Source organism: Diplotaxodon limnothrissa, linkage group LG23 (assembly GCF_057381915.1).
Source record: "Diplotaxodon limnothrissa isolate DT_005_m linkage group LG23, D_limnothrissa_male_GT1.1, whole genome shotgun sequence".
Taxonomy (NCBI): Eukaryota; Metazoa; Chordata; class Actinopteri; order Cichliformes; family Cichlidae; genus Diplotaxodon; species Diplotaxodon limnothrissa.
In genome coordinates, this window is record NC_140617.1 from 28598431 (window position 1) to 28625077 (window position 26647).

At 40.7% G+C, this 26647-nt stretch overlaps 1 protein-coding gene and 1 pseudogene across 3 annotated transcripts in view; one reads left to right on the plus strand and one right to left on the minus strand.

Annotated features, from left to right (window-relative positions):
* The window catches only part of LOC146608247 (uncharacterized), a 33412-nt gene that overhangs the window by 3053 nt on the left and 3712 nt on the right, over window positions 1–26647 (minus strand). Inside the window, exons 2-40 of one of the 3 annotated variants that reach the window (XM_085347332.1) lie at window positions 18833–19374; window positions 16114–16194; window positions 15975–16034; window positions 14403–14478; window positions 12097–12239; window positions 11997–12014; window positions 11151–11357; window positions 11048–11074; window positions 10864–10926; window positions 10700–10783; window positions 10571–10621; window positions 10331–10471; window positions 10142–10195; window positions 9796–9840; window positions 9594–9656; window positions 8707–8838; window positions 8431–8496; window positions 8322–8348; window positions 6123–6221; window positions 6005–6040; window positions 5029–5115; window positions 4802–4834; window positions 4658–4693; window positions 4501–4560; window positions 4120–4197; window positions 3880–3915; window positions 3726–3779; window positions 3280–3351; window positions 3111–3176; window positions 2995–3022; window positions 2524–2556; window positions 2406–2440; window positions 2164–2280; window positions 1930–2077; window positions 1282–1346; window positions 927–1055; window positions 796–828; window positions 348–710; window positions 64–261 (exon numbers count right to left, since the gene is read on the minus strand). In XM_085347332.1, the coding sequence (XP_085203458.1) occupies window positions 64–261; window positions 348–710; window positions 796–828; window positions 927–1055; window positions 1282–1346; window positions 1930–2077; window positions 2164–2280; window positions 2406–2440; window positions 2524–2556; window positions 2995–3022; window positions 3111–3176; window positions 3280–3351; window positions 3726–3779; window positions 3880–3915; window positions 4120–4197; window positions 4501–4560; window positions 4658–4693; window positions 4802–4834; window positions 5029–5115; window positions 6005–6040; window positions 6123–6221; window positions 8322–8348; window positions 8431–8496; window positions 8707–8838; window positions 9594–9656; window positions 9796–9840; window positions 10142–10195; window positions 10331–10471; window positions 10571–10621; window positions 10700–10783; window positions 10864–10926; window positions 11048–11074; window positions 11151–11357; window positions 11997–12014; window positions 12097–12239; window positions 14403–14478; window positions 15975–16034; window positions 16114–16194; window positions 18833–19374 (3686 nt within the window). The remainder of the gene's footprint in view (window positions 1–63; window positions 262–347; window positions 711–795; window positions 829–926; window positions 1056–1281; window positions 1347–1929; window positions 2078–2163; window positions 2281–2405; window positions 2441–2523; window positions 2557–2994; window positions 3023–3110; window positions 3177–3279; window positions 3352–3725; window positions 3780–3879; window positions 3916–4119; window positions 4198–4500; window positions 4561–4657; window positions 4694–4801; window positions 4835–5028; window positions 5116–6004; window positions 6041–6122; window positions 6222–8321; window positions 8349–8430; window positions 8497–8706; window positions 8839–9593; window positions 9657–9795; window positions 9841–10141; window positions 10196–10330; window positions 10472–10570; window positions 10622–10699; window positions 10784–10863; window positions 10927–11047; window positions 11075–11150; window positions 11358–11996; window positions 12015–12096; window positions 12240–14402; window positions 14479–15974; window positions 16035–16113; window positions 16195–18832; window positions 19375–26647) is intronic. The other 2 variants (XM_085347330.1, XM_085347331.1) reach the window with 2 other exon arrangements.
* Window positions 7769–7868, plus strand: LOC146608248 (U6 spliceosomal RNA; annotated as a pseudogene).

A 26647-nucleotide genomic window follows, 5' to 3' on the forward strand; every position in this document is an offset into this window, starting at 1 on the left:
CAATGCATAAACTTTCACGAGACACCGGTCACGTCAGGTTGGGTGAGAACACTGTTTAACTACCTTCAAGTTGACTACTGATAAATTATGTCTGTCAGTTTTGCGGACGATGCTGTGGAGATCCTGGAGTCTGGAAGACAGGAAGGCCCGGAAAGTTCCCTTCATCCCGATGCCCTGAGCCTGGGTGAAGCACAGGAAGTCTGCACCGCGGATGCCCCGCATGGAGCCGGTCTGAGGGCTGTTCAGAGCAATCAGGTGGAGCTGTGGGGAAACATGCCAAGAAGTAAAAATGTATTCTTACAATGTGAGTAGCTAGACTTTGAGATGTACCAAGTGGTTTGTCTTACCACTGGCCCAGAAGTGTGATAGTGGACCGGACTCTGGGGTTGACGTGGGGGTGGTCTTCGTGGAGTGGTGATCGGGTAACGAGTGTCCACAACATAATACCTGTTATCAGGTGAGTTTAACCGGTCTGTATAACTTGGAAACCTGGGATCTGTTAGTTCCGGGTACCGTGGTTCTGACTGATACCGCGAATCAGGCTGGTATCTGGGATCGACGTAAGTAGGTTTATAGTCAGGCTCAGCATGTGGTTGGGCCGGACTCTCATGCGGCTGGTTGAAGTGGTTGGTGGAGGTGCCCGCGTGGGAGTGGTGGTCTTGGAAGTAAGGGACAACTGGCGGAGGCTCCACAGCAGCAACCTCATTACCCTAAATATGCAGCATGTGGCTTGTTAAAACTGGGCACGCTATATACCTGAATTACCAGATAAAAGACAAATAAAATTATGCTCACATCCTCCCTGGGGAAAGCGATGTACTCCCCAAGCTGAAAAATAAGAAAAAACAGAATGAATATAGATAAAAACTCCACAGTTGAAGTATTTTTGCATCTTTCCGGCTGATTTATGAAGATGAATGTTTCACCTGGACTTGACGAACTCCATCTCGGACTCGTAGGTAGAGATCTGTTTGGTCTAGTATGTACACCAGAGAGCCCTCAGGTTGTCTTCTAGCTGTAGCTGTCATCGTTTCGTAAGACCTCAACACTGTCACCTGCAAACACAGACCACAATGTGGATTACTGTGCAGCCGACACGTGTGTTTTTGTTGTGGTTTTAGAAAATTATTTAAAAAAAACAAAACTGGATGGACTTCCAAGTTTTATGCTAATCCATTGAGGTAATCAATGATAATTTCCAGCTCTTTAAAATTTGAACGCCCAACATTTTTTTTAAAGTTCATGACAGACAACCAGAAAATAAACAAAAGTTTTACTCACCCCAGAGGTCACACCAGGCACTCCAGGAGGTCCAGGAGGTCCTGGTGGTCCAGGAATACTGATAGCTGTGGTTCAAGCACAGATTTGTTAAACATAGGCTAAATGCTTGGATAAGCATTATCGTTATCGTTGCAGGCGCCAGACATGGAAAAGAGAACGCCTTCTCAAAAGACATGAATCTGAGCACACAGAGTTGAAATGCAATGATGCAGTGAAGTTTTCTTCAGTATAAAGTAATAAAATGATAGTTATCTATGGGTAGACAATGAACAGATAATTCAGCACACTTTAAATGCTACATCATTGTCCAAATTCTTAAAACCAAAAACCAAAAAACTAGTTTAAAAGTGAATATAAGCAGGAGGTTTAACTTTTACAGGCACTTTTGTATCAGAGGCTTTTGTTGATGACAAACCTGCCAGAATTCCATCTATCACATAAAGTTTTCTTGTATATGTGGGGGAAATTTTTAGAAATGATAAGCAGCTCTTCATGCACAAAAACTCAGAGGACACTTTAAAATGCAAGACTGTTAATCCAGGTGGGGTTTAAATTAAAGGAGCAGCAAGTCATTCAAATTTTAATATATAAATCACCTTCTTTTAAGAAGTCTTTCATATTTAAGGGATGTTTTCCAGTTTAACTCACTCTGTGTGCCTCTGTAAGATCCATCTAGTGATGCTCCTGGAGGTCCAGGTGGCCCTGGTGGTCCAGGTGGTCCATCATACCCTCTTCCAGGTGGTCCAGGTGGCCCCTGGGGGCCTGGTGGGCCAATAATGGAGTCTCCTTTAGGGCCCTAATAAGACAGGAGGACACAGAGTCTGATTTACAGCATCTTTAAAAACATGAAGTGGCAGTATGTTTTCCAGAGTGTGATCGTACTGGAGGTCCAGGCACTCCCGGGGCTCCGACTCCGCTTCCTCCATACCGGGGGTCATAATATCCTCCGCCTGGCTCTCCTTTCTCTCCTTTCATGCCACTTTCACCTTTCAGCTCATTCTGGGTAGACACATTAAAAATCAGAGAGAAAGCCAGCAGTACAATCAAAACTCAAACCGATTTGAACAACTTAATCTTAAAATATAAAGACATAAAATCTAAAGTGTGCAAAGGCGAGGGATTACCTTTAAACTGTAAATGTCAATGTTTGATCCAAAACCTGGAACAGACAAAAATGTCTTGCCTTAAATTTGTCCACAGACTGAAAACTTTAAACATTTACACGTCTGTCAGGGACGTTACCTGGTGGTCCCCGATCTCCTTTCTCTCCTTTAACTGTTAAAAAACAACAAGTTAAACAACCGCAAGAACACAGCATTTCCTCAAATCCTGACTTTATTTACTGTAACTGCAAAGGATAACGACCCGTTATTAGAGTCAGGCCAAACATAGAGGCCAAACAACTGCTGCTTCTGAACCTTTTAGTTACTGCTAAACTCCACCAGTGGGACGGTGTAATTCAAACACAGCTCTCCACCTAAACCCTTTTTAACTCTAAAATCACTGTGGGGAGAAATCTTTTTGAGATTTTTGGAGGTTTTTTAACTGCTGGACCGAGATCAGACAGCTGTTGCATATCTTCCAGCCTTTCTGCTAAGCCAAGCTAACCATGACGCTTCACATTCACCATACAGATATTAAGGTAATATATTGTACTTCTTAAAATGTTTCTCATAACGTTGGCATCTAACATTGAATTTGAAGTGAACTCACCAGCGTAATACCTGGAGTAATCATATCCCTGAAATTAAAAGGAAAGAATTAGGAAACTTTAACCCATTTTGACCGATATATGCACCACAACAGGAAAATATCATCTCTGGACTCACTCCGAGTCTGTCAATAGGAACAGGAGGTCCGGGAGGCCCAGGGGGCCCTGGTGGGCCTGGTGGTCCCTGAGACACAAAAAATAATATTGATTACTGTTTCTGTAAAAGATGACAAATGGATTGAAATCAGGATCTGATAAAAAGGCAAAGTCAAATCTTCAGCACTCACAGGGTATCCGTATCCAGATCCACTGCCTGCATCTCCCTTCTCTCCTTTGGCACCGTTTAGTCCTGGTCGACCCTAAAACAAGGTTGCAGAATGTCACAGTTACATTCTGACATAATGAACTTCTAAAAAAATAATTAATTATTAATACTGTCTTCCCTCTCAACCCTGCAAATCAAAGCTTCCTAAGATTGGACTCCACTGTTGTTCTCTTTTCACAGTTGCTGTCACATAAATCTAATATGAAGAATCAACTGATTGCCATAGTATTTGCACAAACCACTACATTTCTGACTTCATACTTTTACACTTTATATTTGTAGCCATGAGATCAGCATCAAGGGTGATATTTCCCTACTGGGCAGTTGTTTGTGTCATTACTCCAGTCAAATACCTTCCTAACTATGTGAAGGCTTATCATGAAATCTTTGTAAAGATGCCAAACTTACCGATCGGCCAGGAAAACCAATCTCCCCCTTCTGGCCTTGAGGACCTTGTGGACCCTGGAGAAAAATGTACATTGAAGCTCGTTATACTAATCTGATTTTGCTAACTTGTTAAACAAGTCTAAAGTTGTGAACTTTTAAAATTTAGACAACATACTGGAAATCCCATTGGGCCAGGACTTCCTCTCTCGCCCTGCAAATTAAGACACAAGCACACTGTAAACATCACACACAGTGATATTTTGATTTAAACATATTAGGAATGATCACCTGAACTAGAACTATCCATGCCAACACTGATATCGGTATCGGATCGACACTAAGGCAGCTGGATAAATACTTTGTTTCTATCATCAAAGTCCATAATGACAGATTTTTTTTAACTTGATTTATTTACCGGCTGTCCTGTCAAGCCTCCCAGGAATAGAGGTCTCCCATCAGGCCCCGTGATGACACTAGGCTCTCCTTTTTCTCCCTGAACAAAAAGCAAGAACTTACAAAAATACTACTGGAAACAGTATTTAAGTCACAAGGCTTTTAAAAAATATTGTTGATATTAAAATATTGAACTCCATTCGTTTCCTGTTACTTTAACACAAATTGTGTTAAATAATTTGGAAAGTAAAAAGTATGTCACTTACTGAGAGGAATGTAATTAAAAATCATGTGAAATCATGTTAATATGAAAATGTATTAAATTAAAAAACAATGGTGCACAAAATATAATGAATATACATGTCTTAAAATGTGAAATGAACAAACAAAGATATGCACCTACCTTAGGTGCATATCCTGGTGGCCCTGGGTTCCCTTTTTCCCCTTTTGGTCCCATTGGGCCCTAAATCCATACACACAATATAATCACTTACTTGCATTGTTTTGAATCAGTTGGTTTCCTACAGGCTCAACTGTTTGATGATCATGGTGATACGTACTGGGAATCCTGCCCTGCCTGGAATACCTGGTCCAACCTGAAAAAGAAACGCAGTTTGAAAATGCTAAAATATTCTCTCAACTTAATGTTTTGTGGCGACGCTTTTGATAAGATTGTTAGGGGACTGAGGGGCGCATCCACCTACCTGCCCTGCTTCATTCCAATAAAGGTCGTTATACTAGCAAGACAAAGTTAGGTCAGTTAGTATGAATGTGAATGAGCAAACAAGCATGCTGTGGCTATTAGTGTAGATGAGTAACATCAGGAGGAAAATCGATTTAGACAGGCTGTGCTGTGTGGGTTAGTGTTATTTCACATATTAATCCAGAATCATTCAACCTCTGTACATTTACAAGTTGAATGAAGACTCACATCTCCTCCTGGCTGGTAGATGATCTGTCCTGGAGGTCCAGGAGGGCCTGGAGGTCCAGGTGGTCCACCATCTCTTCCTGGCAAACCCTGTTACAAATTGGTGCATTATCAGGCAGAAATGGGTGAGTATGCAATATGTTCAGAGCATAGTTTAATCGAGTCCTTGTCTGAATGAATATTGCATTATTGAATATTGAACATGCATATGAAACTTTTGACTGGTACTGAATAATAATGGATTGGATTTTATATAGCGCTTTTCAAGGCACCCAAAGCGCTTTACAATACCACTATTCATTCACACACTGGTGGAGGCAGCTACAGTTGTAGCCACAGCTGCCCTGGGGCAGACTGACAGAAGCGAGGCTGCCATATCGCGCCATCGGCCCCTCTGGCCAAAACCTGTAGGCAAGTAGGGTAAAGTGTCTTGCCCAAGGACACAACGACCAGGACAGAAAGTCCAGGGATCGAACCGGCAACCTTCCGGTTACAGATGCGATTCCCAACCCCCTGAGCCACGGTCGCTCCAATATAAAGGCATCATCTGCATATAACTCAATCCGATGGTCAGCGATCATAACATTGAGACATACAGAAATAAAAGGACCTAATGTAGAAACCTTCAAAGAAAGTTTTGTTGGTAACTATAATTGCTGTCATCGGCATATAACTAAACTCCACAAAAGGAAAGTTTGCATGAATTCAATAAAACTAATGAAAAAATAGGTAGGCCCAAACAGAACTTTGAAGCACTTGCGATCTTGCACGTGTTGCTTCTGTTCTAAAGAAATCTTCAAAGAGATCACATGATCTATGACAAATTATCCTACATACACATTCCTTTCATCGATTTAGATAGACAGTAAACTCTAGATAAATTATAATAACTAAAAGGTTATTTGGGAACTGCATATGCTGATGAAGCTGATATGAAATGAAGAGCTTCCTAACAACTTTAAGTCTGCATTCAACTCACCCTCTCTCCTTTCTCGCCACTGTCTCCCTTTGGACCCTAAAAAAGAATCAGGATACTGTATTAGAAGACCATATCATTAATACTAGTAAGTGTACAGTAACACTAATGTTAGCCATACTTTTTCTCCAGTTGAACCATTCAAGCCAGGGATCCCAGGAGGTCCTCGTGGTCCTTCTGCTCCTTTGCTACCAGGTGTTCCTGGTAAACCTGGATTTCCCTAAAAAAACAGTAAAACATATTCTTTACAGGAGTGGTGAATTCATAAAAGTATGACATAAATTCACTGAATTAAAATGGAATGCTGCTACTAATATTGTTAATAAGACAAACTTTGGAAGACTTTTTTCATTTATGTTAATGTACATATAAAACATAGGTATGGTTTCTCACTTAATATCCAGGATTTTGGGGGGTTAAAAAACTGTGCTTATGAATTGTGAAACAATATAGGACTCATGTAGATGTAATGACTACTGTAAGTATCCTTGGGCAAGATACTGAACCCTAAGTTGTTCTGTGATGTATGCATCAGAGTGTGAATGTGGGCTAAAAAAAAGTGCTTTGATGAAAGTGCGTGAATGATGGATCACAAATATGAAAATTTTAAAAAAAGGATATGAAGGATTATAATAAATATTATTAAAACACACACGTTTTAATAATCACTTTGTGTGTGACGATGTTGCACTGAGACTGATCCACACATTAAGGAGGGAATACTGCATATACAGACAAATACAGACATTTATACTACTCTATAGTAAGAGTCTATAAAAAATTTTGTAAGCATTTTTTTAGATCTTCATTTTTCTATGTGTAATTTATTGATATTAAAACTAGGCTAAATACTAATGTAATCTTTATTGTCAGGTCTAATAAGACAAGTCTTAGATGTTTTTAACTAACCCAGAGCTTATCAGACTGAAAAGCCAACTGAATATGTGATTAACAGATACACAACAGAGCAAATAATTGAACAAATCATTTGAAAACACATATATAACTGATATCAGTAATAAACAGAAAACCAAAGTGGCCCCAAAGTCGAACCTTGAGGCACACCTTTTTATATTTGATTCAGACCCTTGTACTTTGATGTGAAATTTATACTTTATGTGACTTAAGTAGCCACACTCATGCCAAAAAAAGAAGATAGCTCGGATGCTAAACAAAAGCAAAATTACTGTGGAGATAGTTGGATTTAATCCTAATTCGAATTGATGTTAATAGGGGCAGGGATGGCTCCAGGTCAGGGGTTTGAATCCACTGAACGGCTACCCTGAGGTACCCCTGAGCAAGATACCGTTCCTACAAACTGCTCCCTGGGCGCCCAATGGCTGCCCACTGCTTCACTGGGTGAATGGGTAAAATGCAAAGAGGAATTTTTCCCATGGGGATCAATAAAGTTTAAGAAGAAAAAATATACTACAGTGGCTTGCACTGCTGTTGAACAGTGCTCCATGGGATGTTCAAGGCTTGGGAAATCTTTGGGAAAGCTTGCTATAAATTTCTCAATAACTTTATTCCTGACCTGTCTGGTATCTAAACCCAATCGAGAATCTCTGGCAAGATCTGAAAACTGCTGTTCACAAACGCTGTCCATCTAATCTGACTGAACTGGAGCTGTTTTGCAAAGAAGAATGGGCAAGGATTTCAGTCTCTAGATGTTGTATAGGAATTTCTTTCACTTATTAATCACATTATTGTATGATGCCTTGGTGCTACTGGATTTTAACATGTCTGACACTCATACGTTAAGAGGGGGTGCAGTAAGGATGTTGGCGCGTACGCTAAATTGGATACGATACAGAGAAGATTAGCATGGCCCCTGCGCAAGGATGACACGCAAATTCGTAAGGATGTTGGGGGAAACAGGAACTCCACAGGAAGAGTCTTTTGTCTCTTCAAGGACTCTGGGAGGTAGCAAGGGAGTGTAAACCTTAAGGTGTGAAACAGCTGTGTACTGCCTTTTGTTCCTGGAGAAGGTATTTAACTGAGAGCCATGCTAGGCTCAGTGAGACTCTGCTGACCGTCTGCCCCGTGGTCATGCAGGGGCTCCACAAGCTTGGTTGTATGTTCTTTGTGTGTTTGGATTAAAGAATGTCAGCTACCGCTCACCGCTCGTCTGCAGGCTTTATTTAAGTGGAAAACTTCCACAACAATGTGCAAAGCTGGTAGAGACGTTCCCTAAAGGACTGGCAGCTGTAATTGCAGCAAAAGGTGGTTCTACAATTGACTCAGGGGGCTGAATAATTACGGTATCATGGACATAAAGAAATAACTTATTCAAGCCATACAGTTTTTCTGGCATACTTACAGGATGACCTGCAATACCAGGTGGGCCCTGGAAAAATATGGCACAGGACAGCATGAGATATACAAAAATTTACAAGGAACAACAATCTCCCATATTTGTAACTCGTTACCTGGGGTCCAGGTTCGCCTCTGAGTCCAGGCAAACCACTGAGTACCTCATATCCATCTTGATCGCCCTGTATGGAGATAATTTGAAGTCAAAACAACTGATCACTGCTAGCTTCTCATCCACTCAGACTGTTTGGACTGGTTGACATTTCAGAGTAGATATCAATGGTTGCTACCGGCATCCTCAAACTAACAACTTTTTTTAGCTTGGTACTTGCTCTCATCTGTCCACAAAAAACAAAAGAAAACAAAAAAAAGGAGAAAAGGAATCTACTCACATAGCCAATACGATATGGTGGCCCAGGTGGTCCGGGGGGCCCTGGTGGTCCCACTGGTCCCATTGGACCTGGAAGCCCTGCCAGGCCAGTCTGTCCTGATGTCCCCACCTGTCCTGGTTCACCCTGAGAGCCCTTAGGTGGCAGAGGTCAGTTGTAATGTCAGATTATGTTCAACACTGTATAAAGAGGAGAAGAAAAGTAGGACAGGAAGAGCAAACGGTGGCATGACACAGGCACGTGCAGAGCTGGAGGTTAAATAGAGATGCGGATGAAGGTTACAGTTAAGGTTTGGGGACCTACTATGCTCATTAATGTGCCTGTATTTATTTTTGGATTGTACTAGAGCTGATTGTATAATTCAACAATGGACAAACATGCCTCTTTATCATCGCCCTGTATGTCTGAAGCAAGTCGTGTTAGTGCATGTCTCTTTCTAACAGGACACTGTCATATGATTAGCCAGCTTCTGGAAGCTTGCTGAGGGGCAGTACCCAGTGCTTGTGAGCTGTACGGCCTGTTCTTCATAGGTCCCTGTACCAAGTAACTATTTAAAGAAACCATTTTTGGTGAAAGTATCTAAAAATCTGCACAGTGTGAAGCCTGATTTATTAAAACTTTGGTCATTTTTAATATGAACACCTTGCTTTGTATATGCATGACAGAAACTAAGGAAACGCAGAGTAGGTCCTTAAATGAGTGAAGAAAGTCTTTTATGGAAACAGAATCTTTCACAGCTGCAATGTCTTGAAAGATTCTGTGAAAACAGAAAATAATAGTAATATAATAATAATAATAATAATAAAGAGTAAATAATGCAGAAAACTCGAGAAAATAAAATAAATCATCACAGCAGAGACATGCCCCAGGACCACCAACCCATTACACACCGTAGAGGATGGAGTAAAGTAAGAGAACAAGCCGGTGAAAAAGCTGGAGCCTTGTGCATCTTGCTAAAGGAAAGCAACAAAGAATGTGAAGAGTACATGGATGGGCCACCAAGTACAACATTTTCATATCAGTTCAGTGGGGAACATCTTTCTGCTTTCAATGATGAGAGTTTTAAGGGCTGAAATTAAAAATGAAGCTCACCTTTTCTCCAGCTGGTCCTGGAAGACCAAGGTCACCACTGTCACCCTGGGGAAAGAAGATTTAAAACAAAATATATGATAGTCAATACATTTAAAAGAAATGTCTATTGAATCATTACATTTAGTCCAGGATTGTAGGCTGTATTCATTTGAATCCTTCTTGAATTTTTTTTTTGCTGTTTTGTGGTCAAAATAAAAATCTTTAAAATATTTTGGTTAATCACTAAATAAAACTAATGAATTTCTCATTCAGATTTTATTAATAAATGATTAAGTCTTTTAGTGAGTACATTGTCTCTTGCTAGCATGTACCATAGTACAGCCCCACAGACTGAGTCTATCTTTACCTTTCCTCCTGCAGGTCCAGGTGGACCGGGTAGCCCAGGAGGACCAGGGGGTCCCTACAGCAGCAAACACAAAACAGAGTCAGTATTTACTATACCTCAAATAAACATCAACAACATTTAAAAGCAGAACAATGAAGGCATTGGGTGGTAAGGAAGTAAAATGGTAAGTAATCAAAGTAAAATACTCACTGGCAATCCCAGAGCACCATCTTGCCCAGGTGGTCCAGGAGGTCCAACAGCTATTGGACCATCAAGGCCCACTGCCACTGAAGTACCAGGGATCCCAGGAGGGCCAGGAGGACCTGGGAGACCCGGTGGACCATGTGGACCCTAGATAACAAATCCCAAAACAATCATATTACCACCTCAAGTGACTACTTTTTACTTATGTTAAAAAAAACAACATAAAAACCCCAAAACAAAACATACCCGGATTTTATCCAAGTCTGGGAATCCCGAGCCCTCCATGTCAACAAATGTCTGTAAGAAGCATAAGTTTAGTGAAAAGTTTTGGAAGTTATGAAATGAATGAAAAGAGTGTGTGGAGCCTGGACTTACTGGACGATCACCAGTACCAGGTCCAGGAGGTCCAGGTGGACCTGGGGGGCCTCTGGGTCCCGGCTGACCCTCTCCACGTTCACCCTGGAGGATTTTAAGACCACGGATTATCACGTTACATAATGCCATGTGTCTTCTTTAAACAGATGACTTAAATAGGGCACCTTTTCGCCTTTGGCACCAGGACCTCCTGGAATTCCTGGAACACCCTGCAGCCCAGGAGGACCCTGGAAACAGAAGCAAAAACCCCAAATTACACTGATAATATTTCAATCGATTTATCTGGAAAAGCCTATAAATAATTCTTCTTTTGTAGCAATATTTCAATGTGAAAACAGAGAAACTCACAGCTCTTCCATCCTCTCCTGGATCACCCTGAAAGATTAATGAACAACCTCTGAGCAACATGAACCTCCAAACATTAAACAGCTCTAAACCTCGTTGTACTCACAGGCTCCCCATCAGCTCCAGGAGGTCCTGCAGGCCCATCCGACCCTGGCAGTCCCGGTGGTCCGGGGGGTCCGGCCAGCTGCTGCACAATAGAGCCATCCCCAAGTCGGACCACCTCAGCTGCAGGTCCTGTAGGACCAGGTGGTCCGGGAGGCCCCTGAGCCCCACGATCTCCTTTTTTACCAGTGTAGCCTTTGCCAAGATCACCCTGTGAGTGAGAATGTTGGATTTGGAAGGAATGTAATACTTAGTTAATACTTAGGTTACAGGTTTAGATAATTTAAATGTGAATTATAGTTTTAAGCTTTATGTGTATAATAAAGGCAATAATAGTTTCTCTAGCAGAGACACAGTAGATCTGTTGACAGCAGAAACAAAACATGTTGTTATGGATGAACCTGAAATAATTTCTATCATTTCTAATGGCAAGAATAAAATTTCAAATTAAATCTGTATCATAAGTTTTGCTCCCGGCTGATCGGCATTTAGACATTTCTGCTCTTGTGCTTCAATTCATTCATTCTGACATGAGCCTTTCTGCTCATCTCCAACATGTTTTTATTCCTTGATTCGACCAGAGTAGCCTTCAATGATTCAGAACTCAAAATAGTTTTAGCTCCTCCCCCTATAAGGCCATCTTTTCAACTATATGTGACACCGGACAGAGCCGAGTGCGAAAAACAAAACTCATGGCTCTGAGACTGAGATTTTAGAGTTTTCTGAATCCTGAGCTTCTGCATTGCAGGGATTATTTGTACACATGCTGACCTCCTTATTTTTGTTTAGCTCATTATGTATAAAAGCCAAACTGCATGTGTATGAGTACATGGACAGACACTTTACATACCTTTTCACCTTTTTCACCCTGAAAAGCAGGAAGAAACAGTTGAGTGCATCAGCCATACGATCACTAAAAACACACTCACAGACACAAAGTGGTGTCTTACCTTCTGTCCTTGGACTCCACCCTGTGCAGAGAAACCAGAGCCAGAGCTGACACCTGAATCTCCCTTCGCTCCTACAGGGCCCTGGTCCCCCTTTGAGCCTTTCTCTCCTCTGTCTCCTTTTTCACCTTTAGCACCGATTGTACCTGAAGTAATTTAGCAAGTTAGGAACATCTAGACTGTGCCGCAGGACAAGAATGCTTAAATACAAATGTAATATGTGTAAATGTAAGACCAGCAACTATCAATGCATCATCTGCTCTTATATAGCATATGGATGTCAAGCACGCTGATCCAGCAAACAGTCCTTCACCATCACCCAAAGCAAAATGTGAAATTGGAACTGCAATAATCACAAAATGAAAGCACAGAAGATGCCAAAGCAAAAGCCAAAAAATGTCTTTAATGAAATTGCCTTCTATTTATTTTTCTCTGCAAATAAGGCCAATTTTATTTTAGAAATCAGTCCTATAGAGGGAAGCAGGAATTCTTGCTTCTCATTTCAAGGTTAGCTGTATCGTTTCTTCAGGGTTTTATATTTAACTTAACAGGTCCACCATAAATAAATAGATAAATAAATAAAACCATGTTGATCTGTAAGTTTGCTTTTGGTAAAGACAAAAAAGAGACAAATATTAAAGCAGACACATTAGCGCTGCTTACAATTAACGTTGGTTTTCTATTGTTGGTGACGGCTGGAGTGAAAATGTCTTTATGAGCCCAAACAGGTCACGAGAGGCAGAACATGCATGTTTTACTGTTTTTTGTATTTAAACTAGTAGGTTTAGTTGCTTCTGCTTCACAATAAAAAGTTACAGTAGTTTTGTTTGTGGACTAACAAAATTAGTAAATATTAAATAAAATGAGTGAAAATGAAGTAAAAACAGGAACATAAATAAATAAGTCAACAGTCAAATAAAAAACACACGAGAATAAATAAGAGGAAAAAACAGGAAATAGAAAGTAAAAAAAAAAGTTCAAATAGGAGAATGGAATGAATAAATAAAAATAAATAAATAAATAAAAAATGAGCAAAAAAAAAAAAAAGGAGGAAATAACACCATTAATGAAAAACATAAAATCTGAAACACCAATTTTCATCTTATTTTATGTATTTTTATATTTAAGGTATATGGCACTTTTTTGAGCCATTTATTCATTCATTCATTATTTTGTCAGTGTTGGACCTCCATGATCTTATTCATCTTATTCATAGCCTTTTCCTTTTTTGTTTTCTTTAGGTCACGAGCAGTTGTCCAAGCATTTCACTACATATCGTACTGTGTATGACTGTGTACGTGACAAATAAAATTTGAATTTGAATTTGAAATTTGAATTTGAGCGTTGCCCATCGTCACTTATACAACAGAACGTTTTACTCAAGAAATGTCCGATAGAGCATTAAAGGTAAGTTATTATATTATGTTTTGCACCAAAGTTGACTGGAACAGAGATTTTAATAAAGATTATACCTTTAAAATGTCATTTCTACCATCCTGTGATTTTAATTTAAGCCAATCTGATTAAACAGAGTTCCTGAGGACTATTCAGAGTAGCACTACAAGTAGAAATAATGTTGGATGTTGTGCTACAAATTTCAGTAGTAAGTAGTCAGCTACTTCAGTAATCATCAAGATTTGCTCTCTTGGGGACAAAACTAAGACACCATCGCATTGAAGCCTGCTGAGTGGATGCTGACGTTCAATCAACCTCCACCCATACACTGAGCAGAATGAGAAAGCAGCAACAGCCAGAGCGCTCCTTCTTTACTGTGATAGGAAGGCCACAGATTGATTAGGACATGATCCTAATCTGATGTGCTGCCAGCCGTTATCAGGACCCTTTTGCCCCCTGCGACCCACCTCTTGAGCCTAATAATCCAGGCTTGCTGAAGTCCTGCCTGCTGTACTCCACGGAGGGCTGATACCAGACATCTGAACACAAACATACCTTTACCTGCTGCTCGGAGAACTCATGAAACATGTTTGTGGCGTGACGGAGAAAGGAACGGTCCTATTTCACGAGCAACTCACTCAAAGAGAAATTACTTCTTTTATCATCCACTAGAGGGAGCTAAAGAACTTCTAGTCATACACACTCCTTGCAGCAATCTCCTCACATGGGTCCAGACAGGCAACCTGACGTAAACTTTTCTGGCTTAAAAATGTCTACATGATGTTTCTTTGGCAGCGCCTGCTGCATGATTAAAAAACTTCCATTACACATTTATACAGCGCAGTGACATGCTGAGAGTCCTGGAAGAGCACGCTTAAGCTCTTTAGTTATAAATTAACACACTTTCTCTTTACCTGTTTGTGCGAGTGTGTTTATGTGTGAGGAAATCAGCGGAGGTTCAGGCAGTGGACGGAAAGGTGGAGGGGTGGTCTGTGGGGGGGAACGGGACACAAATACAACAGTTTAAAACATCTGGAAATTCACATAATGGAATGCAACCACATCACATGTACATCTACATTTATATGTAATTTTCAGACAATATTTGTGCACAAGAGCAGACAAATACTTCCACCAGGTGGTGGAAAGCAGATAATTTGCATTCAGTTGAAATTGAAAGTTTAAATGAAATGTTCACCACTAGGGAGCAGTGTGTTACCAGCTGATGTATTAATGATGTTTTGGGATATGTGTGTTTTTTAAGTTCATCCAACTGTTTTTCATATTCTCTATGGTCTCCCATATATATAAAGGATCCTAGTGTAAAAATATTTCACTGCAAAAGATTTAACTGAAAGAGATCCATAAATTAAAAACAAAAACTACTACTAAATAATGTTAAGCCAAATGATCGCTCCACATTTGGAAACTCTTGGGGGCAGTGAGTGTGCTTTTACTGCATTGGCAGTGTGTTTGGGATCACTGTCATGCTGAAAAATTAAGCTTTTGTCAATCAGACTCTTTTCAGATGGTATTGCATGGTGGCTCAAACTCTGATGGCACTTTTCTGTGTTTGTAATTCATCAGTTCTGACAAAGATCTCCAACACCACTGGCTGAGATGCAGCTCGATGATGACTGTAGACACTCAGTGTTGCACCTCCCTCCAACCTGCCCCGTACATACTGACGAATCAAAATCAAAAACTGAAATTTGGGTTCATCACTCCATCAAACCTGTCTCCACTGATTTTCAGTCCAGTCCAGTGTAATTTTCATACCTCAGCCTTTTCTCCTTATCAAGAAAAGCGTCTTGACAGCCACCTTTTCACTGAGACCATCTCTGATGATGCTTCAGTGAACGGTTTCTTAAGGACTTGACTTTCAGATACTGTTCATCTGCTGCAGGTATCTTTTTGGGGCTGCCACTTCTCTTTTTGTCCTCCAATTGTCCATTTTCCTCAGATTTTTTAAGGATGTACTGAGCTAATAGCTCTTTGGGAATCATTTAGTCGTTACAAGAAAAATAAATACTAGTTTATGTCTGTGAAACTGTTATCTTTGGAGTTTTTTATAGATTCAACTAAAGAAATGGGAACAAATGATATGTTTTTGCGACAGGCTGGTAGCAACGACTAAAGATACAAATTAAATTTTTTGTTGTTGTTGTCTGTTATGTATAGACAAAACACTGGTTCATCCCTTCAGTTAGGCGCCTTTTTATAAGCTTGAATGATTCATAGTGTTACATGGCTTAACAAATAAAAAAGTTTCCTCTGATAATGGTCTGTTAAAAAGTAGCTAATGTCTAAAGAAAACTTTGAGAGACCTCCAGAAAGCCATTAATAAGCAATTCAATGCCTACAATTCCCATAATGCAACTAGGCCCTGCTGTTCCTCTTGAAATACATCTCGAGCTGAGATGATTTCAGAGACTGTAAATCACTCTTGTATGTTCATATAAGACATCCACAAAGCTCATACAGACCTTCACGCTGCCTCCCATCTGCCTCCTCTCGCCGTCGCCGCTGCCATAGTCACCAGAGCCCTGCGATACAGAGAAAAAACTGTGTTTCACAAAAGCCTTCTGGTGGTTTGACTGGAATATTGGAAACACAAGAACTCACAGTGTCAGAGTCGTCCTCATAGTCGCATAAACGCTCAGCTGACCGAGGGTTTCCCACCAGTCTCAGGTCTGCCATGTCACCCTAAAACACACAGACAGTGAATCCCACCATAGGTATTATCAGAAGCAGAGGTGGGACCAAGTCATTGTTTTGCAAGTCTCAAGTAAGTCTCAAGTCTTTATCCTCAAGTCACAAGTCAAGGCTCAAGTAATGTCAGGCAAGTCAGAGTCGAGTCTCAAGTCACTGGTGTAAAAGTCAGAGTAAAGTCACAAGTCTGAAACTTTGAATTTCAAGTCCTTTCGAGTCTTTAAAAAAAAAAAAAAAAACGAAAAAAGAATGTTGTAGTTATGCTAAATGTAAATATTAGACCATGTGATTTTAAAATCTGTGTTTTCCTCAACGAAATAGTGAACTTAGAAAATATACACAAATTGTGAAATTGCACCTCTTTAAAATGCAGCTCAATTAAACTTAGCTCCAAGAATAATTTTCACCGACAGTTCTGAGATAAGCTGCATGTTATTCTTGGATGCGCTTGTAGGGCCGGCTTTAAAATCGCATGACAAAAAAATCATACACATTAAAAAAAACTGTATCACCAACGTAGCCTGGACAAGATTTGCTTGTTAGATGAAGTCATGATCTCATCGTAGCAAGAGAGAAGCACCACCTACCGTTCTTTATGCAACTTCAACTGTCGGAGAAAGTTGGAAGTTGTTCCATCTCTGTCTGTGATTCTCTTCTTGCATGTTTTGCATATTGCAGTTCGGTTTTTTGTTGACTACTTCATAGTTTATGTACCTGAAAAAAATAACTCCTTGCAGCATTTTTGAGCGTTTTTTTTTTTTTTTTTTAATCTGGTTAATTTGATTGACTGTGCTACAGCTCACGCACACATACGTACGGAGTGTGGTTTGAATAAATGAATCAATGAATTGAATTAATGGTGCACACTTTCTATATAATATGTATGTTAAATTTTATATTTGGGGTGAAATATCAAGTCTTTTCAAGTAAACCGGTTCAAGTCCAATTCAAGTCCCAAGTCATTGGTGTAAAAGTCCAAGTCAAGTCACAAGTCTTAGAACATTTTTTCAAGTCAAGTCTAAAGTCATAAAATTAATGACTCAAGTCTGACTCGAGTCCAAGTCATGTGACTTGAGTCCACACCTCTGATCAGAAGCATGCAAATTTTATGAGCTTTAACTGCAGCCATCTTAATTTCTTCCACAGTTCTCCACTTCAAAGAGAGTCATATGATCACCAGAGTCCCTGTCTCAGAGGTTAAAGGTGGCACTACCTCCTTATTGTTAATGACACAAACCCTGGACGGAGTGCCGCAGGGCGACGTCACAGACAAGAAAGAACAGACTCCCAGATACCTCTGGAGGAGGATTTGTTGCTGTTTTTCATTTTTTCCTGTCAGAACTGTGAAACATCTCTTTAGCATTTCCTCTGCTGGTACCCTGGAGATTATGCGTACAAAACAGGCGTCTCATTCTTTTGCACCACACTGTTGTATAAAACAAAAACTGTTAAAAACTGTTTAAAAGTGATAATTTCTCTTTCCCGTTTTATAGCATTGCTGTAGCTTTATGCTTATTACTGAGATGAGTGCCATCATGTTGGTTTGTCCAATTCTTAATGCGTTAAACTTTCATATTTCCTAAATATTGATAGTGATCAAATCCTCAACACATAAAGAAGAAATCTTTTCTGGCGTCTTTATTTTAGCACATTTATTTGTGTGTTGGAGCAACTGAAAGTATGCTGAATTAGCCATGAGCATTTCCTGTCTGCAGCATATATGTAAATGTACGTGTAACTGTATATGAATTATTTTGAAATCTTAAAAATGCAATTTTTGTCAACCAAGTTCTGCTGAAAGGATCCTTCCAAAAGAATAATGGTCACTGGTGACCTTTGACCTGGCTCATTTTTTAATTTACAACTTGCTCTTCTCAAAAGCTTTGAGGAAATGCAAAAGTCATTTTCCAGGAGTGGATTTTGCAGGGTAAATGGATGACTGTAGGTCAATACTTCCACTCACAGGATCAGGTAAAGTGATCCAGTCCAATCTACAAACAAGATGAGCCGCTGTAGGCAGGCTAAGCCGCAGCTTGGATGAGTCACCCTCTAGTCTTTTATACCCAATGAACAAAATTAATAATCATGCTAAAACTGCATGAGCTACAAAGTAACACATACAGAGACTGTTTTATTGTTATTACTTATTTCTTTTAATCACTAAGCAGCGTTCAGTAAAAACCATGTTAAGAATCTATCAGCTGTGTTTCAAAGCAGACCTGAGTAAGAGCAGCATCAGTTAAAACTTTCAAATACTTGAAATCTTCTTCATGCATTTTTGGACTTCATGTAACCTTTAAAAAATATGATGTTGTCATTATTACTACTCAACCCACTAAGATTTTTGAGACATGTGACCATTAACCATGTGATGTTAACTTGGCTGCCATTTTTGACATGACAGAATCATGGTGACGGTGTGGGATCAGGGGAATAAGGCCCAGTCACACAGGCCCAGGGACCGGTCAGTGACCATCTAACAACCAAAAGCCAAGACGGAAAGATGAATATTTCTGGACTGGTTGCTGGCAGTCCCAAAGTAAATGATTGCTGAAGTCCCAGTCACAAAGGCCTACAGGTTGGTTATCATCTGGCAATCACCAAGGAACATCAAATCTGTGGATCCACTTACCAGGAACTTGCCATTGTCAGCTCTTCCCGCGTGACCCACAAAGAGTACTGATGCAGGGTCGAGATCCATGGGATCCGGCGAGCGCTCAAACTTCACCACCTGTGGCTCAGAGTCGCAGCCATGGTAGAAGGCCACCTGCTCCTCCATGACTGACAGCGAGAAGCGACTCCAGGTGTCCACCATGCTCGGCACCTCAAAGCTGGCAGCCTCGTACGAAGCCTCAGAGTCGGGCTCGGTGTAGAAAAACTGAACCTTCTGACGGCCAGCCTTCACCGCGCTGAGCTTGACAGCAACATACATGAGCTTCTGGGTGGCATCTGTGATGGAGAAAAGGATGGAGGCGGCAGGAGTGGAGGGCTTGACATGGAAGAGGAGGGAGAAGTGGCGGTAGAAAGGGCTGGGGACATGGACCAGGGCTCGCTGGCCCGGGACCACCGAAGGAGTGAACCGATAGGCAGGCTCCCCATTTGGCCCATAGGTGGTGGTGAACTCTTCTAGTGGAGGTTCTCCAATCAGCTGGAGTAAAGAGATGCCGCTCACTTCTGTGAGAGGGAGGAGACAGGAAGTTAAAACTTAGTGCACACAAATAAAAGAGAAAATTGACTTTCAGTTGCCAACCATTGAAAAAAAATGTTTTCAATGGTTTATATCAGTTGGGTGACATTTATGTTGTTGAGTAACAAGTAAAAATCCTTCATAAGAAGAAAAATGTACATAAAAACTCACAAACCAGCCAGTGTAATTAGTATTACACTCTCATATGTGGGACTGAACCGATAGTACTGATGCAGTATTATCTTTGTGCAGTAGAATTACACGTTGAAGGGTTTATAAGACGTATAGATGTAGCCTCTTGGTCTACAAAGTGAAACCACTGGAAAGTCATTTTAACCTGCATCCTTTGTAAAGGCCAATAAAATGACCTATAGTCATCCCAAGCAGCGTCGTGTTTCAAGACAGCAAGATGGCGAGGGCAAAAAAAACTCAACCTAACGAGCTGTGCTCCTCAAAGCTGCCACTAGCATAGCATGTTTACTGTGTCCATTATAAAAGGCTATTACATAAACATGTAAACATCTGCTGAATCTGATGGAACTAGAGAAAATGTGTATTCCCTGACAGGCTGATAGCAGGTGCTAGGTGAAATTGGTTGCACAGAGGTACATGGTGCTGCACTGAAAAAGTCTTTGCGATTGCTTTGGTTGCTAGCAAACAGCCACAGCCACAGTTTGCTAGCTTGCATAGATAAGACCAGCTTGTTTGAAAACACTCAGCTACTACTACTACTACTAAGCAGTAGTTAAACTATAAAGACAGAAAAGGAAACCCTTTACTTTCAAAATGAAAGCTTTTCCTTACACTTACTTGACACCGTTTTTCACTAGTTCTTGTTGGTTATTTCCTGAGTGTGTCAGCTTTGGTCTTAAACCAATGTATACAATCAGGTTTTTGGACAATGGCAACTTGTTTTGCAATTTTGCTTCTGTACACCACCACACTAAAGTAAATCAAATAATCAAGATGTGATTCAGATTAAATTCAAGGACTTAAAAAAAGTTATTGTAAAGTTATTCTAGTCATTTTTTACACAGTTGCCCATTTTTAAATGCTAAAAGTGGGCAAACTCAAATACTTGTGGCACGTTAAAGGTGTTTGAATGTTTTCTAACACTGGATTTTACTGGGTGAGGAGGCATAAATTTCACAAGTGCTTTTCACTGCAAGATTCATAGAGTTACGAGTCTGCTGCAAAAGTAGCTGCTAACTGAAGTGACCCTTGAAGATCCCATGTCTGGAACAACAAACCGAAAAGTGCACTGACACTGCAGGTCACATGCTAAAACCACAGATCCCAAATTCAGCAATGAGGGTGATTTAAGAACAAAACTTTCCCAAAAAAAACATGGCTACAAGGCATAGGACACACTCTGAGACTTCAATAGTGGGGCACATTAGTGGAAAAACTGCTTGAGTTTCAATTCCCACAGACTAAAATAGCCCAAAAGGGAAATGAGAAGCAGCAGATTCTCATAAATCAGCCTCACAGGGGAGAAGCAGCATTTTTTTTGACCAGGATAGGGTTTGAGGCTTGCCATTGCACAAGTGCAATCTGTGCATTAAAGGCGTACAGAGGTCATCAGTAGTGGGGGTCTCCCACATTTCTTAGTGATGGGAATTTTATATGTTCACGTGTGGTCAATATTTAATGCCATTTAAGCCACCTTATTTTTCCCTTTGGGGGGTTTGTTTGCCTTCCACCTGCTTATGCTGCTGTCATGGATAGTAACAGGACAACCAGATCATAACTAACTGCTGTCAGCCTGTAAACTCTCTCGACCTGCGCAGCAGCTACAAGAAACCTGGCTCCTCTGGGATTATAGGATTTGATCCAACTGGAGCTTGAGATCGGCAGGGTGGAGGGCTTCTCAGTGAAGGCACCTGCTATTGGTTCTTCTCAAGGCAGCACAGCTGCTGCAGCTGTTGTGTGAGCTAAACCATATAGTGGTATATATTTATGCAGTTTCAGAAAATGACAAACGACAGCATAAATGTGAACTTACAGTTAATCAAAAATGGTAGACTGAAAATGAATTTCTCAAGGGAGGCCCCTACTCTAATTCCATACATGTTCACATCTGGAAGCTGTCTGGTTTTACCACAGTTCTCCCACTAACCCAACTCTACAGCCCAGTAACAGCGAAGTCTCCCATGAGGGAGGCTAATGTCTGCCAGCAAGCCATTAGCACTGTGGTTACAAGACCATTACATAACAATTACGCAAAGTTTTCTAATTTCTTTATCTGGGCTGCAATCTAGTCTCAGGCTTTTAATTTATTTCTGTTTCTTTCCTGTGAGAATGCAGGGAATAAGAAACATGCTTATTTTTAGAGTTTTTCCTGGCAGGATTTTATATTGTTTTACCTCTTCAGACATTGTAAAAAACTTTTAAACATGTTTTGATTTCATAAAGCACAAAATATTATGTATAAAGCAATAGATATATTTAATTACTTATTAAAAAGGGACAGTGCAGTTTGACATAGTTTCAATACTAAGAGCTGAGCTGAGGGAAAGGAGTCTCCATGTGTAAGACATGTTCATTAAATTCTACAGGCATAAATTTGCACTGGAAGAATGTTAAACTTTGTTTTATATGTCATAGCATCAAGAGGATAAAATAACCTGCACAGCATTTATCTCCAGTGTCTTTCTTCCCCAACTTTAGTATTTGTTTTTCCATTTAATAACGGAATAGTTATCATATATGCCCAGAATTATCTTTATTATACACTTTATTAGGTACACCTGATCAACTGCTCACACGACAACATCTCGATGCATTTAGGCATGTAGACATGGTCAAGACTACCTGCTGAAGTTGAAACTGAGCATCAGAATGATGATGCAAGGTGATTTTAAGTGACTCTGTATGTGACACGGTTATTCATTTGAGACTATTTCAGAAACTGCTGATCCACACTGAGTGGCAGTTGTCTGGGTAAAAAATGTGAAGGCAACATTAACCGTTACAACCAAGCAATGCAGAAGAGCATCTCTGAATGCACAACATGTCCAGTCTTGAAGCAGATGGACTACAGCAGCAGAAGACCACTCTTGACCACTAAGAGCAGGAAACTCAGGCTACAATTCACACTGACTCACCAAAACCAGACAACAGAAGATTGGAAAGTCATTGCCTGTCTGAGTTTTGCAGCAACGTCTAATAGGAGGGTGAGAAGTTGGCTCAAACGATATGAAAGCATGGCTCCATACTGCCTTATATCAACAGTTCAGGCTGCTGTTGGTGTGATAATATGAGGGATATTGCCTTGGCACACTGTGGGCTCCTTAGTACCAGCTGAGCATTGTTTAAACACCACAGCCTACCGGAGTGTTGTTACTGACCATGTCCATCACTTTATGACCACAGTGTACCATCTTCTGAGGATAGCACGCCATGTCACAAAGCTCAGATCATCTCAAACTGGTTTCTTGAACATGGCAATAAGTTCACTGTACTCAAACGGCCTCCACAGTCACCAGATTTTAGTCCAATAGAGCAACTTTTGGAATGTAGTGGAACAGAAGATTTTCCATTGTGGATGTGATCGTGTGTCCGTGGCACTTTGACATGCAGCACATGTCCATATGGACCAAAATCTGTGAGGAATGTTTCCAGAACCTTCTTGAATCTATGCCACTTAGCACACCTTAGTGTGTTTAAGGTGTGCTAAGTGAATGGTGTTTGTCATAATATATATAAAACGTAACTTTGAGTTTATCAAAAACATGAAAAAAATGCAGTTTCATTGGATTGGCAAAGAAAAAAACAAAGTTTGATCCAAATGTTGCTACATTTTGATTTGTGCATTTAAGGAAGTGAAACCCCGCCTATTTTATATAAGTTATAATGACAAACAAACAAAGCTAAAACCACAGAAATTTGGCGTGTGCAATGAGCAGAACTGTTGCAAATTGGACAGTAAATTATGTTCATGAAGGAACTCCTCACGTTAAGCTGTTCAAATTGTTTTTTATGCTCTTAAGACATCAGCTCAGATCTCTGCATGGGACACCGTCGAATAATGAAATACTGATTTTTTTTTGTTGAAACCAATCACAGAAAGCTCATTTCTGACCTCCTTTCTTCATGCTAACAGTCCCCATTGTATGCAAGAACAGCCCACATCAGTGTTTCGCGGCCTTAATGACCTCATGTTCTCAGTTACAGGGGATTACTGGGGTGCCATGTGTGTATTTTCTAACATGTAACTCCAGAGAAATCCGACGCCTGCCTGTTTTAGCGTGTGAAGAAAAAGACACAGGCAATGAGAAGAGGCATGGACTGACAGATGGACAGACAGAGGGCGGGAGGGAGGAAATGCACGGCAACTGTCCATGGGAAAATGGACCATGAGGGACTGTTAATGGGACAAAGTGGACGGGCCAGCAGCCCGAACTGACTCAACGCGGCAGTTAAAACATGCAGAAATGTCACAGTGCAACTAATGAACTCCTCCAGAGGGTTAGCAGTGCAGAGACCTTCCCTCATCCTGGAGGGGGAGCATAAGAAGAGTTTATACTATCCTGTAAAATCTGCGCCTAAGCCTGAGTGTTACTGCAGTCAATGTAACCACACTGTGTGCTTAAATTACAAAGTACAACGGGCAAAGTAATGCAAGCATGTGATGGTTAAAGTGGCCTAAAATAGAGAAAAATGTAGGAAACTACACCCTCATTCTTCTGCTTGACCTGAAATGTCCTTTACTTGCAAAAGCAACTCAATCTGCCTTCAATAACTACACCAAAGCATCTACTGTGTCTGAACAATTTCAGTAATTTCAGTGTTTTGCATGAGGAATATTATGCCATTGTCCTGGTATTCCCAAAGCAGATCTTAATATATCTGCAGCAGAAATCTGCAGGTCTTGATTTGGAGAATTGAGGACGTGGGTAAGAATAAAATCCAGGACTCTTTATCGTAAAACACAACAAACACTTCATTCACACAGCTGGCCTGAGACTCGGGCTGTTAATTGCACTGAGTCTCGTCTGTGGCATCAGTTAACACTTCAAATGGAGCCTGTGACACCTTCACCCAGCCTCTGATCCCCGCTCAGACTCTAATCCACGTCTGAATGAGCCCAGAGCCCAGCGCCAATTAAAGTTGATTGAGGGGGGATCGGTGCAGCTCAGATGACATCAGCTGGATTCTTCTTTTTGTTCACATCTTGCTCCTCGAAGAGGCAGAAGAGCTGAAAAGCTCGGGTTTTTGGCTGCCCTCCAAAACAAATTTGTCTATGTGAAGAATTTGAGAAGTATGAATGGTGACAGGTAGCACTGGTTCATAAATTTAGCCTGCAGCACATGTCGAAATGCATGATTTATTTCATCATCCGTTTTGCTAACAGGACCATATTTCAATGTGTCTAAAGCCCAGTTTTTATATTTTAAGTCTGTGCTAGCTCTCTTACTCTCCAATCTGCTACAGGGTCAAACCTTAACCGTTGCTGTCGTGATACATGTGTTACATGCATGAAGTAGGGCAAAAATTAATTACTCACAGAATGAATGTACTGAAAACTGGATTCAGTAAAAGCACCAAATCTGACTTTTAAAAAGAGGAAAAAGTGCAGAAAAACACTGTGCTGGAAGGCAAAGCTAGGGAATTATTACAAAACAGATATGAAAACTGAGAAAATATAATTTGATAAAGCAAACTGCTCTAATACGTTTTTGAGAGCTTGTTGCTTCTAACAGTTACCTGCAGACTGTTTCCAGTTTCCTTCTCTAACAGGCTCCAACACTCCAAGGTTTTTTTGTTAATATAAAAAAAAAAAAAAAAAGTTCAAAACATTTTTATGCATTATCTGTCATTTAATGGTTAATTACATGAGGGGAGTCTTTGCCGGGACGATTTTGACCCCCGGGCCTTATGTTTGACACCCTTTCTCTAATGTATTTACTGCCAAGTCATCTGTCAATTTGTTGTATTCTTCAGCTGGTCGCCAACAGCGTGAAAGCAAATAGCAAAGACTGATCTTTCAGGCCACTTAAAAGTTTTTTGCTTTGCTTTTCAGTGATGTTGAAAGCTTAAAGCTTGGGCTGCTGGTGGCACTACTTTTTATTTTTATGGGCTGAAGACAGGCTGACAACCTTGCTTTCACAGTTTGTGTTTTTTTAGGAACTAATAAGGGAACCAATCAGCAGCAAATGAGAAATAATGATAAACAAGCAGCTCACAACCAGCTCATTAAACTGCCGTCTCTTTTTTTTTATACCTGAGTCCTAACTGAGCACTAACCATGCAGCAGGAGAACCCAGAGGCCCTCCAGGGTGGGCGTGGCCTCTTGAACCTCAGCATCAGCTGGAAAAACTTTAAACAAATGGAAGTGACTCAGTGTCTGTTTGAGACACTATAAATGACACATAAATGGTCCAAAATGAATTTAAATTGCTTCCAAGTTGAAGACCCAGTATTTCCCCACTCACATAAAAGGCTTTCTTATACTTGTGCCTCATTTTGAATCTCTGCTCATCTTCTAATGGTGTCCCAAACACTCGACTGCATTCCATCAAGTGTGACTGGGTGAAAGGGTGGGTGACTGTCGTGCCCTCTGCCCTCCTGGCAGAGACTGCAAGCCTCCCCGTCTCATCCCATCACAACGCTCTCTTGTTACCGACCGCAAGACCGCCGCCCTTTCACCCAAACCGACCGCACAATCGTCACACTCAATCTCTCGGAGCAGACCATTTTCCCACCCACAGCGGTTATCAAAAATACCTTCCACAAGCTTCTCCCCACTTCCACCGCCACTGCCACCACAGACAGCCTGATTGTTTCCTCTCCATCTGGGAAACTATAAAACGCCATCCATCTGTAAACCTACATAACACACCAGCTGAATAGAAATGATGACACGATAACTCGAGACAGAAAAGCGTGGCTGGCATGCAGGAGTAGGATGTGATGGGAGGAATAGAATGATTACTGCCTACTGTGAGAAACCAACCTACATCTAAATGTAAAGACAACATCACGACTGAGAGCGTATACTGAGTGTTTTTGATCAAATGTAGGCTCCCTTAACCCTTTTGTCATCCCTTGTGCAGGTGTTTGGAAAATCACAGGCAATAAACAGTTTGACTGACAACCACAGGGACGTGTTATAACCCGTACACCCCGAGCAAAAACAGTGCAAAAGCTTGGCTGCATGCATACACCAAAGTCTCCAAAACGTACTGCAGTGCAGATTCAGGAGTCTGCTGTGGGGTGAAACATAGCTGTGTTGGTGTTTTAAAGCCACAAGTTGTT